At 37.3% G+C, this 18033-nt stretch overlaps 1 protein-coding gene across 1 annotated transcript in view; it reads right to left on the reverse strand.

Annotated features, from left to right (window-relative positions):
* LOC143164716 (connector enhancer of kinase suppressor of ras 2-like) overlaps positions 1-13935 on the reverse strand; it is a 213896-nt gene extending 199961 nt beyond the window's left edge. Inside the window, exon 1 of the mRNA XM_076347640.1 lies at positions 13861-13935. Coding sequence (XP_076203755.1) covers positions 13861-13927 — 67 coding nt within the window. The 5' untranslated portion in view covers positions 13928-13935. The remainder of the gene's footprint in view (positions 1-13860) is intronic.
* Positions 13936-18033: the final 4098 nt, after the last annotated feature.

An 18033-nucleotide genomic window follows, 5' to 3' on the forward strand; every position in this document is an offset into this window, starting at 1 on the left:
AAAGAAAAGAACCTAACAAGCAGTAGGATGCTAATAATGATCCTACCTTTACATAGTGCCTCTCATCTCAGGAGTTTTAAACTCTGTTGTTAAAGCTGTGCAAGGACAGTGCTATCCTTAACTGAAATGCCAGCTGTGGACTGAAATGTGACTGTGGTTTAAAACAGAAGTGAACCACGCAATACAAACAGTGAGAACAGACAGTGCGATCTACCTTCTGGCTTTCAATAGGAGTGGATGAGGGTACAAGTTTTAACACTGTTTTTCAAAGCATTTTGAGTGCTTTCTATCACCTCAGTCTGTTGGAAACCCAGTTTAGCTCACATTAGCATGTACTTTCATCCGCATAAAAATGGAAATGCCACCATGATGACTTGGTTCAATATGGATTTAGAAAAATTATCATTTCCTGAATCATAAATATCATATTTACCTTTATATTAGTGTATGCATTTCCAATCTGATGTATCGGCAAACCAGTAATATACTGTATATAAGCAGTACTTTTCACTTTCATTTACAATTGCGGTTCTGTAATTGCCTGTGTATCAGAAGTCATACCTGCATTTGCCCATAACTGCACTAGAATACTATGTCTTCTTTCAATGGATTTCTCGGTAGGTTTTTTCCAACTCCTGTTGGTATCCTCCTTGTCTGTAAGCATTTATTGATTTTTAGAGTCAAACCAATGAGTTAAAACACAGGAGCTGGAAACAGAAATTGCACAGAGGCAAAATGGAAGAGAATGAACATTGGAAATAAGCATGGCTTTAATAAACATTGCTTCTTTGCTAGCTGCTAGTTGGTTCTATCAAGAGAACTCTTGGCAGATCACTATAAATTTTAAATAAAAAAATTAGAATATACCAGTGCATGACTGTACTGTGATCTAAAGTGTCCCTCGAGAATATTTCCTAATTATACTGCTTGATCAGTTTTATTACCTTACCCAGAACAGGCAGTCTGCAAGATATACTGACACTTCTGTATAAAGAATGCTACACTGTCATAATGGTTTTATTTTTACATATTTGTATCTCATTTACTAGACTGACTTGTGGACCAGGTTTACCTGTATGCAAGATTCACTAATATGAGCTCAACTTCAGCTACCTTTAGGATATCTATTGCAGAAAACTTAAGAACAAAACATGCTCTTCTTCTTCTGTTTTACTGTACAAGTCGTATTGACAGTCATTCCGATTGAAAGCAACACAGATGATAGTGCATCCATAGTCTATAAATACTCTTGATTTTCTAATTTTTCAGTAAAAATCTCAGATAATGCCCCTTTCCTAAGATTATTACAGATAAAGAGATTGTGGGATGGACCTTAAGGGAAGACCACATGCTTTCTTCAAATACACAATTTCCAACAATTCTAAGGCATCACATGATTTATCATAATTTGATTTATTCATTATTATTTGATTTAATCATAACTTGATTTATCTCAGAGCACAATTGGTCATCTAGATATATAAATCAAGTTTACTGGATAATCTTGCCTACAGAAAGTGGTAAGATGACCTTCAGACATGAAATAAGCTTACCTTCAAACTCCTCTGTACTTCTTGGATGTAATTTAGAAACCTTGGGGTTTTTTAACTCTCCAAAGAACCACAGTTTCTGTTTCAAAATGTACTTTTTTTAGAATAAGAAGTTGGCCAATATTTTAATATATCCACTAAATGGTTCTTTTTTTCTGAGAAATCCGTGTTCTTTCTCTGCACCAAAACCAAAAAATGCAAATTCTGCTATCATTTAGGGAACACTTAGTCATCCAGCTTCATTACCATGTTTAGGGGATGGTAGCTGTGGAGTCGAGAAAGCCATTGGCTCCATAAGAATTAGCGATGGTCTGATAGACACATCATAATTGATTCTGGTATATCTTGAACTGCTACAAAATTGTAATTACTATTTTAGCGTTTTATGTAATTTATGAATTTTGTATATAATTGTGGCCTTCTCTTAATCATCTTAATGAAACTTTCTCAACAGCATGAGGACAGTAGTCCAAGGTGTGGCTTGCACAGATAATGTTAACTCAAGCTTGCATGAATGCCTACTAGGATTAACCGTAGATGCAATTTATTTGCTTCTGCTCTTTCACCATTGTTGTTTGCTTCATTATGAGAACAAATACAGACTGTTCCAGGATGGCATTAACACGGCTTAACAGTATGCTATAAGGTTTAATTTTGCTGGTGACATTGTCTTTTTATGTGACAGTTTACCAGTTTGCAAGCAAAAATTGAAATATTGTTTATCATTTCCCCTCAAAAGACGGGATATTAATGAGATTTGAAAGAATAAGTTTTATGAGAGTTCCAGCAATTCAAATCAAGTATGACATTAGATGGCAAAAGAAAAAAAAAAAAAGCTCTGGGGTGAATAATTTTGTACCCCCGGCAATCAGCAGGCCAGTCTGACATTACACAGAAGAACCAGACTGCTTTGGTTCACATAGAATTTCTTCCTGGACATATGACATGGAAGCTGGAGACCTATCAAAGATGTTCACAGGATACTTAAATACCTTTGAAAACCAATGCCTTTGAAAAAATGCCAAGGGTTATGTAGAATTAATTCATTCCAAATGGCAGGATTTCTCATATATCAACATCCTTTTATTGCAAAAGTTGTTCATAAAAGAAAATGGAAATATACAAAATATTTTAAGAATAAAACATGCTATTTTGACACTAGAGGACCTCATAAAGGAGGCCTTATTAATGAATAACTACAGAACTAGCTTTAAGCACATAAAATTTATGGAATTTAACAGCAGAAAGAACATGCAAAGAGCAACCCACAATAAATAGGGGATAGGAAACCTTTTTTTCACATTCTAAGTGATATTGATGGCTTTTGGAATGATTCAGAGATTGAATTAAAACACTTCCACTGAATGATCATTTGAGCAACTTCGTTTCTAGTTAAAGTATTTCCTCACTGCTGATATGCAAATAATGATTTCTGCTACTACCACAAAAGCTATTGAGAATTTGTTCTGAGAATTATCAGAGAAACAAGAAATAGCTGATAAGATGCCCCAGTGTATCTTTCTTTCAATGCGTGATGGTTTCCTTAGCACATTTCCTAGTGGTTTTAAGTCCACTTTTGAAAGTCTTGAGAAGTGTTTTCCTCCATTTTCCTAAGAAAATTATAATTATTTAAACTTTATCTGCCTTTTTATTTCCTCTGTGAAAATTTCCTGTCTATCTAATTATGGTTATAATTTCTCTGTTTTATTATTTAGATTCATTATTTGTTGTATTCTTGATGGATCATTCACTAGTTCTTTTCATTCTCCAAAATTTATTTCTGGAAATACAGCATCTCTGAGCTACTGCACTAAGTGGATCCGTTTCTTTTTATATGACACTGAAGTAGTGAATGTTCTCAACTTCTCTATTAGTTCTGAACTTCTCTTACATTGCTCTACCTGTTCCCTTCAACTATATGATTCAAATGCAACATTGAAAGTGGTTTTTCTCTGTTTTGAATGCCTTTTTCCTCTGTAAACCATAAAGTTATTTTCTGTATAACTAAGGAAAGTTCTCAGTGTGACTTGGCAATGACCAATTAAAATCTCTTCACAATGGGCAATTAAAATCTCTCCTTAGTGTTCTGTAATTTAGGACATTTTCATTATGAGCTCATTGTTCATGCTGAGTGATCAATAACAGATGCCTACATATGTCTTTCCTGGTTTTAGGAATGTGCCTACTGCAGCGCATTCCTATCTAGTATAAGATGTTCCTATCCATTGCAAAGAATTTCATAAATAGATACCATTATTGAACTACCTCCCCCATGTCTTCCAGGGAAGCAACATTTCATAGTCTGAAAGAGAAGTTAGAAGCATCCTAGATTTTTACAGGCGATTTTGATGTAGAATCAATGAAACATCAATATATGCCCTCTTCCAGCTGCACCTTAAAGCTACCAGACGTTGTGCTAGGCTCTTTAGGCAGGTGGTTTTCAACTTGCTCTAATTAATCTGAGGCTGTCAAAATGGTAATCCTTTATTTATAAAAGAATACTTTGATGGAATTGCACACATTTGCAACATACAGAAGCACCCTTGGTTTGCCAAGCTTGAGATCAAAACTTGCTGATATTGTCACTTCATTTCTGTTACCTGCTAATGCTTAGTACGGACATGTCTTTGTTATTTTGAAAATGAAGTTTTGAAAAAGTAGAAATATTTGCGTTTCAGGACAGACAGCATGGTACAGCAGCTGAGCTTTGTGTTATTTAGCATACCACCTGAACTCTGTACTACAGGACAGTAAAAACACCATGCAGGACTGGACACTGATCGGAGAATACCAGGCAGAGGGGAGAAAAGGAATTTATCATCCCCACGTTGTTTCTTCCATTCATTTCCCCCATTGCTCTCCCTTCATTGCCTTCTCCTGGATTTTGAATACAGTTCACTTCCAAATCACTGCAACCCTCTACTCTCTGAGATATATAAGGCCAGAGCTAGATTTTTTAATGTTAATTGGATGAATTGCTTCACAATCTGATGTTTACTTTCCATCTGATTATGAAAAAGGCCAGAAACATACTGCTAGAGAATAATAGGAGTAAACAAGAAGAGAGAGACGAAAAGAGAACAGGGGAAGCTGGTGAAGAGAGACAGCTATAACATGCTTTTCATTCAAGTGATAATTGCTATGTCTGAGTTGTCAGGCTGATGACACTACTGTCTGTCTTAACTCAAACAGAGGTAGTTTTCCATGTAAACTAAAAAGCAGATGTGTCAAATTAATCCTTTCTATAGTTGTAGTAGTTTCAGTACAGTTATAGAAGACACAATTTCTGCATTAAGAACTCCTGAAATCCATAGAATTCTTCTAGGCTTTGTATGATGTTTAGAATGAAGAAGGTGGAATACGTTTGTAGGGAATAAAGCTGAATGTGTTTTGTAAAATTATTGTCTGTTACATTTTTATTTTAAACGTATCACCCACGTTATAACTAAAATGCACTACAGCCTTTTTATAATTCATTTTTACTGGAAAACAGTTGGTGGAGAATTTGAGTAGGAAAACCCAAACATTGCATTGGCCTTGAATTCTTCTGAGTGCGTCGCTATAGAACAAGGTCAACAAGGATACTTGTTAGGAGCCGTTTGAGTATTAGTTAATCAGAAATAATTTCATTTTTATTCATCACTAGAGATCTTCACAAATAGAACCTTTTTTCCTCTTTCTGAAGCCTATAATGATAACTCACTAAGCTCCATCTTTCCAACTCATCTGTCATCACTATAATGGCATCAGGGAACGGGGGAAAGTTTCGTGTTAAGCAAAAAAACTAAACTACAAAAGTAGCATTTAGAAGATATCTACAAAATTATTCTGGGGGGAGAGGATGAATGTATATTATTGCTCAGCAATATTCTATGCGTTGTAGTGTATTAAGTACAATGCTTCATTTAATAGCAACAGTGTCACTAATTTCACCAGCCGAACTACAACCCCCATTTCTGTCAGCATGGCAGGACCGCTCTTCTCAGAAAGAATGGAATTAAAAGAATAAATTCTTTCCTTTTTAGCTTTTAAACCTTTGTAGGTGTTAAAACAATTTTGCAAAACACCTCAGGACAAACTGTAACATACTTTTTACTTTCCTGGCATATGCAAGCATTGTAATATTTATTGTGCCTCATGCATTTTTTCCTTCATTACAAATAGAATGCAAGACATTAAACCTGTCAGAAAGAGATGTATGGAAATTTCATTAGGTGGAAATATTTCTTTACTCAAGCACATGAAGCGTCCATCTGACCCATAGTGTACAGTTAGGAGACTACCTTGAGGACAGACCCAGAAAGCATGCAACTGCCTTCCCGCTGGCTTTGAGACGTAGGAACTGGAACTGGAACTGAACTTTGCCTGACACTCCACCATCTAGACAGTGTTTTTCTGGCATGCACTCTAATGCTATTCATAATGTATTTTTTTGCAAAGTATAATGTTTCTAAAACTGCTTTCCAACTTAGGTAGCCAGGAATACTGTAACACTGAGATGTTCTGCTATTTTTCTAAGAAATATACATTTTATAAACTTGTAAAAGTAACTCTGAGGTGTTGCACGCAGAGTTCTCAATGTTATGGTACATGTGTTGGTGTCATTCCTGCCAAAGCAAGGAAAAATTTAGAATCAGGAATTAGGAGGGCAAGAAAGTGTTGTCAGGATTATGTCTGGGAAGAAACCATGAAAGTATATTATTGCTCAGCAGGATCCAGTAGCTTTGCAGTTTCTTGACATACAGTGCCTCATTTAATGTGATCTGAAAGTGTCATCCACAGGATCCAATTTATTCTGAATTTTGCCTCATAATATGATAAATTTTGAAATAATGGAGATCTGGAGAAGCTTGATCTCTTCTGAATTTGCATTGCCAGTCTGTTCTCCCAGTAGTGGTCAGAATTTGAAGTTGGGGATCTCGCATAATGTGTCTTAAGAACATATGGTAAGGTTACAAGATACAGCAATGCATGACAATTGTGTCTGGCTGCCCATATTAAGGTTCAAGACAATAAAATAAATTTCTTTACATAATGACCTGGAAGATTAGTTACGCTTGATAAATGTGACTTGAGAGACATTCATTCAGCTCAGACTTTTCTCTGCAAGCAGAATTACATTTATTTAAAAGGTCTGAATGTATCTGTGTTATAGATAGGGAAATTTTAGAACATATCCCTAAATCTCCAGATAATGAATATAGACCATTAAATTGCTAAATGTTGCTGAAATCTTTTATGGAGATAGTGCTAATCCAGTCGGTTCTTGGAAGATATATAGACCAGTTTTTAATTGGTCTTCAAAAAGGTCCTACTAAAAATGAGGTCATGGTGATAGGGATACAGAAATACCTTGGCCAAATAATTTCCATCGAATATTACAGCTAGACTTGATATATGGAGGTTTTTGTACAATACTCTACTCAGCTTGTAGGCCAGCTTGCCATGACACTAAATATGGTTGTGTCATTACTGGGAAGGCAGAAAATGGAGTAATGGGCTCAGCAAAGCGTTTTGTTGTCTGTCCAGGCTGCCAGTGGTGCACAGGTTCAATTAAAAGTGATGATAGTTAAAGCCTTGAGGGTACTGGGTCTTAGTTATCTTGCCAGTCTTCTGAGCTCTGTGTATCTTAACCTCTTAGGTTGAAAGGAATGGGGTTTTTGTAAAGTGTTAGTAAAAGTGGCATGGGTATATATTTGCTTCTGTTGCTGAAACCCTGATGAATACCATGTCTTCTGCTCTCAGGAGGCTATGCTGTTAGCTTCTTATACAATACAACATTAAGATTTTTGAACTTAGACATTTGGAACAGAGTGCTGATTTGATCTTGAATACTTTGTCTCTGACTGGGTTTTGCTAGGCTTTCACTAGAGTTAAATATTTTTCCTGCTATGTCTAAACATTATACATATACCTTTATTACGTACAATTTATAGTCAATATTGACTGCATCTGCTTTCATTTTCCATGTGTACCATAGGTGATAAAAAAAAGCACGACATGCTTGCCAGGTCTTTTGGCCAGTAACTTTTATAAATACTAATTCTTAGCGATATGCAAATATTTTAGAAGAAAATGAGAATTAAAAAGAATTTAAAGAAAATCAAGACAATGGAAGATAAATTAAAAAATTAAAGAGAAAGTAAAAAATTAAAGGAAAGAGAATAAAGAAAAATCCAATGTATCCTCATATGTTGAGGTGCTGGAGCGTGTCCAGAGAAGGGCAACGAGGCTGGTGAGGGGTCTGGAGAACAAGTCTGATGAGGAGCGGCTGAGGGAACTGGGGTTGTTTAGCCTGGAGAAAAGGAGGCTGAGGGGAGACCTCATCGCTCTCTACAACTCCCTGAAAGGAGGTTGTAGCGAGGTGGGGGTCGGTCTCTTCTCCCAAGTAACTAGTGATAGGACGAGAGGAAATGGCCTCAAGTTGCGGCAGGGGAGGTTTAGGTTGGACATGAGGAAAAATTTCTTTACTGAAAGAGTGGTGAAACATTGGAACAGGCTGCCCAGGGAAGTGGTGGAGTCCCCATCCCTGGAGGTATTTAAAAGACGTGTAGATGAGGCACTTAGGGACATGGTTTAGGGGGCATGGTGGTGTTGGGTCGATGGTTGGACTCGGTGATCTTAGAGGTCTTTTCCAACCTCAATGATTCTATGATTCTATGATTCTATATCATATTTACTCGTCATGAGAGCAACTCACCTGTGCTAGACTTCCTCTCCAAGAGACAGTGAGCTGAGATCCTGAACTTTTAGATTACAGTTTGTGTATGACTTTTTCATATTCTCTCCTAACCAAGCTGTAGTCACCCCCCTAATCCCATCTTCCCATTGACATTAGTTCTCAGAATATTTGAAATGCAGATTCATCCCAGGTGCCTACCTATGTCTGCAGCTAGGACAGCCTTCTCACACAGGTATTCTGGAAAATATAAACCATGAAATATCCAGAAGGAAGCTAGAGTTATAATCTCTTTGGGACCACTTCACGTGTTTCAAAGGTGAGGGTCATACATACGCAAGAAACCATCCCAAGATCTTGTCTGAACTGGCAGAAGCCTCGAGAAGACATTAGGCCATTCTGCTGTGGACAGGCTGGGCACATAAACTGTTCCAGAGGGATGTTTGTCTGAGCTCTTCCTAGCTGTGTTCAAAACCTCCTACAAAGGAAATGGCCAAACCTGCCCAGACAGCTTATTCCAACACTTACCTGTACCTAATACTGGGAACCTGCTTCTTGAAATCTGATCTTAACCACTTATATTGCAAAGTAGTCAACTTTGAGGTGTGCTCTTCTGACCCTTGTAAAGCAATCAATTTACAACATGCAACAGAGTGGTTGTTGCCAAAATTTATCACTAAAAAGTAATACAGTCTGAAACTTGTAAGAGGAATCGGAGAGGAATTGCAGACAATTCTGATTCAGTGACTTCCTAGCGATAACGGGAAATGTGCTACTAGTGGAACACAGTAATCCAAGGGGGAGCCACAACAGTAAATTTTTCGTTTCAGTTTTGAAATTGGTGAGAGTAGAAGGAAAATGATGAAACCTTTACTTTAGAACTGCTTGCAAATTCAACGTTAAATCTGACAGCATCTCTGTTGGTGGCTCTCAGTTCTCTTCCAAACATACTTGTCTTCATAAAGAACTGAAAAGATGTTATAAAACCTACATTTTTCTAAAGAACATATGACCTGGGTTATCTACTCAAGTTTCAGATTGTATCTTGTGAAGTCAAGTTCTTGCATTATGGGATTCTAAGGTCATGAAGGAGGATCAAGAAAGCAAAGTATCATCCAGCTCAGTACCTGTAAGACTGCTTTTGCAGTAGATCATAATATTTAGCTGTGTCTCCAGTACGCTCTAAGATTTTATATATTACATTCTGTAAATAGAGGAGACTCCCTGCTTACGACATATTGCTACAGAACAGGTAGTGATCTAATGAAAAGCAAAAGAAGACTGAGAAGGGGTTTGCCGGAGCCCTGCGTGATATGAATGCTAACAAGTCCACTCACGTCATCAGCTTCCCTGCTCTCAGCTCCCTCCTCCCTCCCTCCCTTTCTCTTTTATGAGCCAGCTTGAAATCAGGGAATTACATGCTAAGGAAAACCCTTCAGCTAAACATATAATTATTCTGCACAGGATCAGTGCAGCACAGTTAATCAGTTTACCAACTGAATTAATTTTTATTTTTTCATGTCTGCATCTCCTGTTGAGAGTGGAGAAATTCTAGATTTAAAGGGGGAAAAATGGGTTGCAGTTGTGAAATGAGTGTCTGAAGCTGAGCATTCATTATGAGAGAAACCTCCACTGCAGGCTGTTTTGGCAGACAAACCTTACTGTCAGTCCCCAAGACTTTGAATAACTGACTTCATGTGGCGTTATTACTTACAGGTACTTAAGAAATAACTGTCTTCCTATTTTAATTTTCAGCTGTTTAATAACATTCCATTCTCTGGAAGTCACAGCTTTTCATTGCATTGTATTTCATTTCATTTCATTGGATTGTTTTGAAAAGTTAGTATTTATTTGGACAGAGGTGTCACTTCACTGTAAATGAGTTCACATTTTAAATGACCTACTTGTAAACCGCTTCACTTAGGAAGTATAAAATCTTAAATGCTGTTATTTGTAAAAGTACAGAGAATACCTTTTAGATTCTACTTACAATGAAAACACAAACTATCATGCTTTTATTAATTCTAAGTGCAAATAAGAGTCAGGAGTAAGACATCATACCTCCCCTCTGCCCCCTCAAACCCCCCAAATTCTGTACGGGATTACCTTCCATAGTGCATGCATACATACTAAAATAGATGGCCTTTGGTTTAGGGGTGCTCACTCTGACGATGTGTTTGCAACTGCAAAGTGTCACCGAGTTTCACGGTAAGTGCAGGGGTTCCTGGGCCAAAAAGCATTCAACGTCTCCAGGTAGAAGCATTACAGATGTAAATATTGAAGTGTAGTTTGTCATTTGCTCACATTAGTATGTTAAAATTAATCAAAGGAAAAACTGACCAAATTTGAAAACTACTCTGATTCTTAACATACTTGCAAGCTTGATGGGTAATATTTTTTTTCCAACAGTGCCACAATGGAATTTGAGCAAGGCAAAGTTCTTTCTCTCAAAGTACCTTTTGGGTCCACAGTACATATCCTCAGGAAAACATTTAAGTTATGTAAGAAATGGGTACATACCAGGAGAAATACTTGCTCGTTTTCTGAAGTGAGAATCATTTAGAGAAATTTAAAATTTTGGAAAATTTGGGGAAAAAAAGAATAGTGACTGAAAACTGTTGTTAAAAATATCTTCACAATTAATTTTTTCTGCTCCTTTGAAAACTTTCTTTTTAACCCCAGTGCCTTCTGCTGTGTATTTGCTAAACTTTACAAATTTTTTTTGTATAAAGACAATTTCTTTAACACAAAGGTGCCTAGAGTCTTAACTTCGAGATCCTCTGTAAGCTTCAAGAATCATTTTATAAAGACTTGCATGGCCTTTTCAGGTTGTCCACGCCATCAGATGCAGTTCCCAAGTTGAATTCCAGTTGAATGCGTTCCCGAGAAAGGAACTGTGGATGAATGCAGGATGCCAACTTGTCATAACAATGTTCCTTAAAGCCTACCAGTTTTTACTTTTTTGGCAAGTGACATTTCCTTAAGGAAAAGAACAGACGGGTGTCTCCTCTTGGTTGGGGCGTAGGCTACAGGTGCTTCTGATAATAGAACACTGTAACCAGGACGCATTCTGGGTAGCCAGGTCTCAGACTATTACCATTATTTTTGTGGCTTTCTTCCATCTTCTCTTCAATTATTTGATGTTGCTGGTACTTACTGCTAGTTAATTTCAAAACTAACAGTTTTTAAAAATAAGTTACGATAGCTTAAATAATTGTGATAAATTCAAGTTAAAAAGACATATTACTATCATTTCCCTGTGAAATGTTATAATTTACAACTTTTACAAATAAAGCTAATTGACTACATATTTTTAAGCCAAAAAAAGGTATATTGCACTTGCAATATTTGTTACACTGTTTATTAACGTGTTGCTTTCTATAGCAAAGATAATATTCCACATTCATAACGTAGTAATTTTTCTAAAATGTCTTTACTATATCTTTTAGTGCTGTCAAAGTGTACCTTTTAGTATAGAAGACGTACACAAAAGTTACCTTATCACTTGAATATTACTACCCATGCAGCCCTTTAACCTCTCTAATGCATTCATAGCTATTTAGCAGAATGACTATAGCTAATGGAGCTGACATCATACAGAATATAAGTAAATTACAGGTAAACAGTGGCCACAATTGGGCAATTTTTGTAAAGTAAGGGCTTTACAAGTAGTTTTAAACTAATTCTGGTATGCTTCCACTTGTGTATGTTAGGTCTTTTCTTTGGCTACAGCTGAAGTATGCATTTATAAAGGTATACACCGGGATAAAAAAATGGGCTTGTAATAGTAGCATGGTAAAAATGGACAAATGTGCAACTTTACTGTTTGTGGATCTGTAGCCCTCATGTTACCAAGGAAGATACCTATCTCGTGAGTACTTCAATGTTCGTTGCATTATACTTATTTATGCTTAAGCCCAGAGGCACACAACTGACAATACTGTCTATTCCAGACGTCCCTACAGATGCATTATGCAGCCTTTGTATAGAAATTTAACTGTCAGGCAACTCCATACATTTAAAAACCTTTTGTTTGTATGACCTTCTTGCTTCCCATGGTATGCACTACACGTTATGGATTAATGTTACCCAAGATGTAATTAGTTTACATCAAAAAGGATAAAAAAGTAGCAGGAAGTATTTTTAAATTTAGCAACAAGTATTATACACACTTTGACATTTAATTTACATTATAATTCAAGTAATGAGTTAAAATAGCATAACGATCTGTCCACTTTTTAAATCTTTTACGTACTGAAAATAAAGGTGTGGATCAGAAAACTCTCCTCTGCACGTACGTTAGGAATTGCTTTCAAGTAATGACATTGGAGTATGGGAATCAATCCTGTATCTAATGGTTTCGGGATCCATCCAACGACCTGCTTAAGACCTCCCAATTAACCTGAGTTCACAAACACCTCAGAAACAAACTACATACATTCCCTTAGATACCATTAGCTTCATAATACTGTGTGCTTGCAAAAGAATAGTTTGCTCATAACTGTGGTGTGTCTGATGAGCACCTGAACAGCCCAATTTCAGTTAAGTATGGAGACGTATCTCAGCAAAATGAAATCAAAACCCTTATTAATGATAATACTTTGAAAGCTTTAAGGATATTATAGTGGGCGTCCAATTTAACCCACCAATAAGTTCAGTAATCACGTTACAGAAATTATTTCCATGAGTAACATACAAACAAAATTTGCACCTCTTCTCCTTATATAATGGAGATCCCTTGTAGCAGAAATTATTTGTCTCTAAGACAGACAGCTGATCAGAAGCAATGTATAATAACACTAATGCATCCTACTGTGGAAATACATTTTTCCCCACTCTGGAGAAATTTTAAACACTTATCATCACAAACAATTCTTCACCCTCCCATCCAACCCAATCTGTTTGCAGCACAGCCGAGCATTGTAAGGCAAAACATGTCACAGCTTATGGCTGTGTTGTGAAACTGCGAATGTGCAGGGAAATCATCATTCCTGTCAAGTTATCGGGAAGAGTTTCCCCAGCGAAGCCGTGCTCAGCCCTGCGCGTTCCCTCTGCACGCCCCACGCACGGCATGGGCTGCACTGTCCACGGTACCAGCGACGGAAGGGGACGCGGGTGCGTTAGACACGACAGCGGCACGAGCAAGAGCGGCTGGGAAGCCTGAACAAATCAGGACATGTCACTAAAGGAGCAGAATTCCTCAGTCCAGTCACCGGCACCTTATGCTCCTTGTGGTACCCTAAACTACACACAAGTGCTGCACAGCCACTGCATCAGATCACCTGATATGAGCAAAACAGACCTAATCAGGGCAAATTTAAAGCAACCAAACATAATAACATTACACTGTGCAATGCATAATGGAGCCGCGAGACACAAACACTTTATGTCTGCATTTACCAACAAATGCATTTGATCCCTACTCAGTTCTCAGCAGAAATTCCAACAACATGCTGCACAGCTTAAACAGCCTTTCTCCTCAGTCGTGTCTTTAAAAACTACTGTGCAAAGCAGCACACGGATTATTAAAACTGAATAAACTCTTCCCAAAACAAAGAATACAAGAGGAGATACGTAAATTGCGAGGATCCAAAGTACAGACAATAAATACACGGTAATAAATGATCATACCTTTCATCCAATCCACTACCTGCTTGGGCGTCCACTTGCTAATAGGTTCCATAACGAGAGCCATCATCAGATCACTTTATCATTCACACCAAAATCAGAAAAAGGAGAGGAAAAAAAAATGTATCAGAGCATGGCTGGGCTAAGAGAGCTGTAGGATTTTACAGTGCAGTCCAAAGAGAAGATGATGCTTTGTCCCTCCAGGTTTCCCCTGCACTGATTCAGTAATGTATAAAATTACACTGCTTGATCAGCTCTGGCACCTCCCCCACTGCACACAGCCTGCAACACACTGGAGCACCGAGCCAGGAAATGGTGCAGTACGTATAGACTTACTCACAAAAGCCTCTACCCAGTGATCTACTTATTAGACTGGCACAAATATAAAATTATATTACACAGAGAGCAATTCAAGCTGGAGCTATTCCAGACACCGAGTTTTAAGGAGCTTTATTCCAACAGGCTCTGGGATCTTCATCAGGGAAAATATCACTACTGTAACTTGATAGCAGATTGTCTTGGCTTCGTTGTGAATATGCTGACTGTCACTCAGTGTAAAGAGAAGATAGAAATATCAGAATATCACTTGGCATCTGGCAAAATGCTGAGCATCTCCATCTTTACAATGCAAAATGTTGCTGGAGTCTTACACTATATAATCATGTAATTCAGAATGTCGAACACAGTATGAAAAGTCTTACCCAAGAAAAAACTGTTGGAAGAAAACTCTTTTTTCTGGCCACATGCAGAGCCAATATATTTCCTCCTATGAGCTTCTCATTTTATAGTGAAAGAATGACAGCATCAAAGAGTCAATTTTTACTACTACAGCACTTTAATATAGACAAGTATAGCAAGTATTTTGATTCAAAGCACAGGGACCATTAGTCAACCTCTCCCTTTTGTTAGGGAGAAAAAAATGTTTTAAATATTCCTAATAGTGAAGTTTACTAGCCTTCCATAAGACGAAGGTGAAACATTTTTATGAGACGTGCCAAACAGTGCTTTTTGGACTCTTTTGTGACTCTGCACCTCATGCAGCACGCATTCTGCATCATGTGGTTAAGAGGTGCGTGGTTTCTGTTTGATCCATTGTCTGAGATATGCAGCCCCACTATTTTATTTTAGGGGGAGAAACTCAGATTCCAGAAAAAAAAGACAGAACAAAGCAGTTCCACCTTTCTTTTCAGTAATCTTTCATCTGTGCCTTTTCTTCCTGCACTGCTCCAAGTTCCACCAGCACGTTAGGGTAAGAAGATGATATTGTTACCATGTCTCCCTCACTCCACCGGAGCTGCGTTAATTTATCCAGGCTGAGATCTGTCCTTTCTTTCTCACATGGGGGAACATAAAATACAAATGGAATATTTATGCTACGCTCTTTCAGGGTTCTACTTTAAGTCTATATAGATAAGGATGCAGACAGGCATCCTTCCCCCCGCCCCCCCGAAATGTCTCCAAAGAGATGTACCATTCTCAGTTCAGTGATGCACTCTACCCTTTTTTTTTTTTTTCTTTTGCTTTGGGAAGTACTGTGATTAGTATTCTATGATGTATTTTGAGTGCTCAGAGCACAGACCTCCTTTACAAAAGGATTCACATCAATTCTCCTTCAAGAAGGCTGTTTCCAGCTGAACAGCATGTCAGCTTCCTCTATGAGTTTTGTGAGACCATTTTCAGTAGCTTTAGTTCTGTCTAAATAGCTGTTTACAGTGGACATAATAATGACAAAGACTTCAAATACACAATACTTCTCTTTTTAGGCAGTAGCGGACTAGAATTGAGATACTCAGAATACATATTTCTGTTAGCTACTGGAAACTGTTCAAACTGTTTGTTTTGAAGCTATGCTTTCTTAAAATTATTTTCACAAAATGATCATCTCTCATAAATTCTTTTAAGTTCAATACAAGCATGGAAGAACTTGAGATAAGCTATGTTGTGTATGAATTTAGTATTTGGACACAATTACATTAAATAATCTTCATTCATGATTGTTTGGACTATTTCCCTAATTCCTGTAATTTGACAGACGTTCCGTCAATGTCCTTTTGTCTCACATTTCCTACCCGTGCTTGACTGGGCAGACTTTTTTTTTATATTTTGACATATTTTTGAATGAGGATGGAGCCTGAATTCAAAGCCCATCAATGTCAGTGGGCATACTTCCATTCATTTTAGTTGTCCTTGGATGACAAAAGAAGCCCAAAACTATTATTTTGGAATCAGTACTTCCATTTTCAGAATGAGAACTTTTTAAAACTTTTTCATGGCCTGTTACTGAGGCTCCTCACCACAAAGATCGTTTGCATTTTCATTTATTCATACTGTTATTCACCACCGTGGTGCTAGTTCAGGCAGTAACTATAGTTTATCTGAAAGATCTTGACTATTAGATAATCTCCTGTGTTTTTCTTTATTATTACTAGTCACAGTTTGTCTGTATTTTGGGATTCTACAACCTTTTGGCCAACCGTCTACTTTTTATACTACTTCTTGGAATGAAATATTTGAAGTTGTTAAAAACGGTAACTCTGTTTCTCTCCTTCTTGAGCAGATGATTTATTCAGCTTCATTATCTGTTGCACAGATTGGCGCGCATCGCCATAGTTTGTCACAAATCATTCTAAACCCAGACAAATGTTCCTTTAACTTACCTCATGGGTATGTCCATCATGGCAGTCCATGGAAGATTGTACCTGGGTATTTCCTCTGCTTCTTGCTCTGTTATTTCACGAAAGATTTATTTCTCACACGCTGTCATATGAGAATATCACAGAAACATGGGAAGCCTTGTCTAGATCAGAAAAGGAACCTGCGACTGACCACAGTAATGGATACAACTGAGCAATAGCTAAGGCCAAATGGAGTCAAGATGCCTTCAGACTATTTCTGTAACCACAGTTCAAGTCAGTTCATAGCACTTTTTAATATAGGTTGTCCAGTATGCCAGCTGAGGTAATGACTCTGAAATGAGTAATCATGGAATAAGCCACTGATTGCACTGAGCTATCGTCCGTATTACTGACATGGTTCTAAACATAGCTGTGCTAGAGTTAAATCACCTAGCTTACACTTATTGTCAGCTACAGGTCGCTGTAGTAAAATCAAGTTTGAAAAGTCACTAAACAAGGAACTTTTTTGAAAAATAAGCAAACCTGTGTAATCCCTAAAGCTATTCCATGTGTTTTTCTGTCCATTTATTGCAAGGCTTTTGCCTAGATCTATCCCCCAATCTCCCTTGCATTGCTTCCTAATACCGACATAAAAGAAACAATGCATTCCCATGATTATGTTTTTCTTCCAGGCTGAATATAGCAAACCAACAGGAAAAAAGATCAAGGAACATCTTTCTCACTATTATTCTATCTAGGTCATGTAAATGAGAAATACTTTCTGACTGAAGTCTGCATAGGCACTGAAGCAAAATAAGGTATTTGAAACAGAGAAAGGAAACAGACCTTTCCCTGTATGATGCAGCGCTGTTGTCAAAGGCCTATATAAAATAATCTGGTAATTTCAGGTCATAATCACTGCTATCATCTTTGACAGCAAAGGCCTAAGGCTGAACAGACTGGTTGAAAGGTTTCAAGTCCCTCCTTCTTCACAGCAATAATGCTGGTAGTTCTTTAGCTTTTGAGCACTGCCTGGTATCTCTGGGATTACTAATTAAACCATCTTTCTCTGTGTTTTCGTGGTCACTGTGGGAGGCAGTTAAATGTTCTTGTGTATTTCATGGCCAGCGATAACTTTCCAATTAATGATTATGCTCAAACCTGGTAACATAGCGTAACACTGAGAGCAACCATATATTTCTTGCCGTTTTCATTTGGTAACAATTATTCTCATATTCTTTGATGAAGAAATAACCCGTATGTTGTGAAATAAGTCCTTTATAAGCAGGTTAGTTTAAGAAAATCTTGACATTGCATTTGATAGCCATTATGGAAAACATAAGCATGCAGTTTCAGATTAAATAAGTCATGAATGCCCTGAAAAAGTGCTATGTAATCTTATAATTTAGGACATCTATAATTTGTATTATTAATGGAAATATAAGCAAAATCTCTAAGGGAATGACTGTTGAACTCTTGGTTATCATTAAAGTTTTTTATCGTGCAACATTCATGTATTATACAACTGCTTTTTGTGGAAAAGAACATTTTTAAAAAACAG

The sequence above is a fragment of the Aptenodytes patagonicus genome, chromosome 9 (assembly GCF_965638725.1).
Source record: "Aptenodytes patagonicus chromosome 9, bAptPat1.pri.cur, whole genome shotgun sequence".
In the NCBI taxonomy this organism is placed as follows: domain Eukaryota; kingdom Metazoa; phylum Chordata; class Aves; order Sphenisciformes; family Spheniscidae; genus Aptenodytes; species Aptenodytes patagonicus.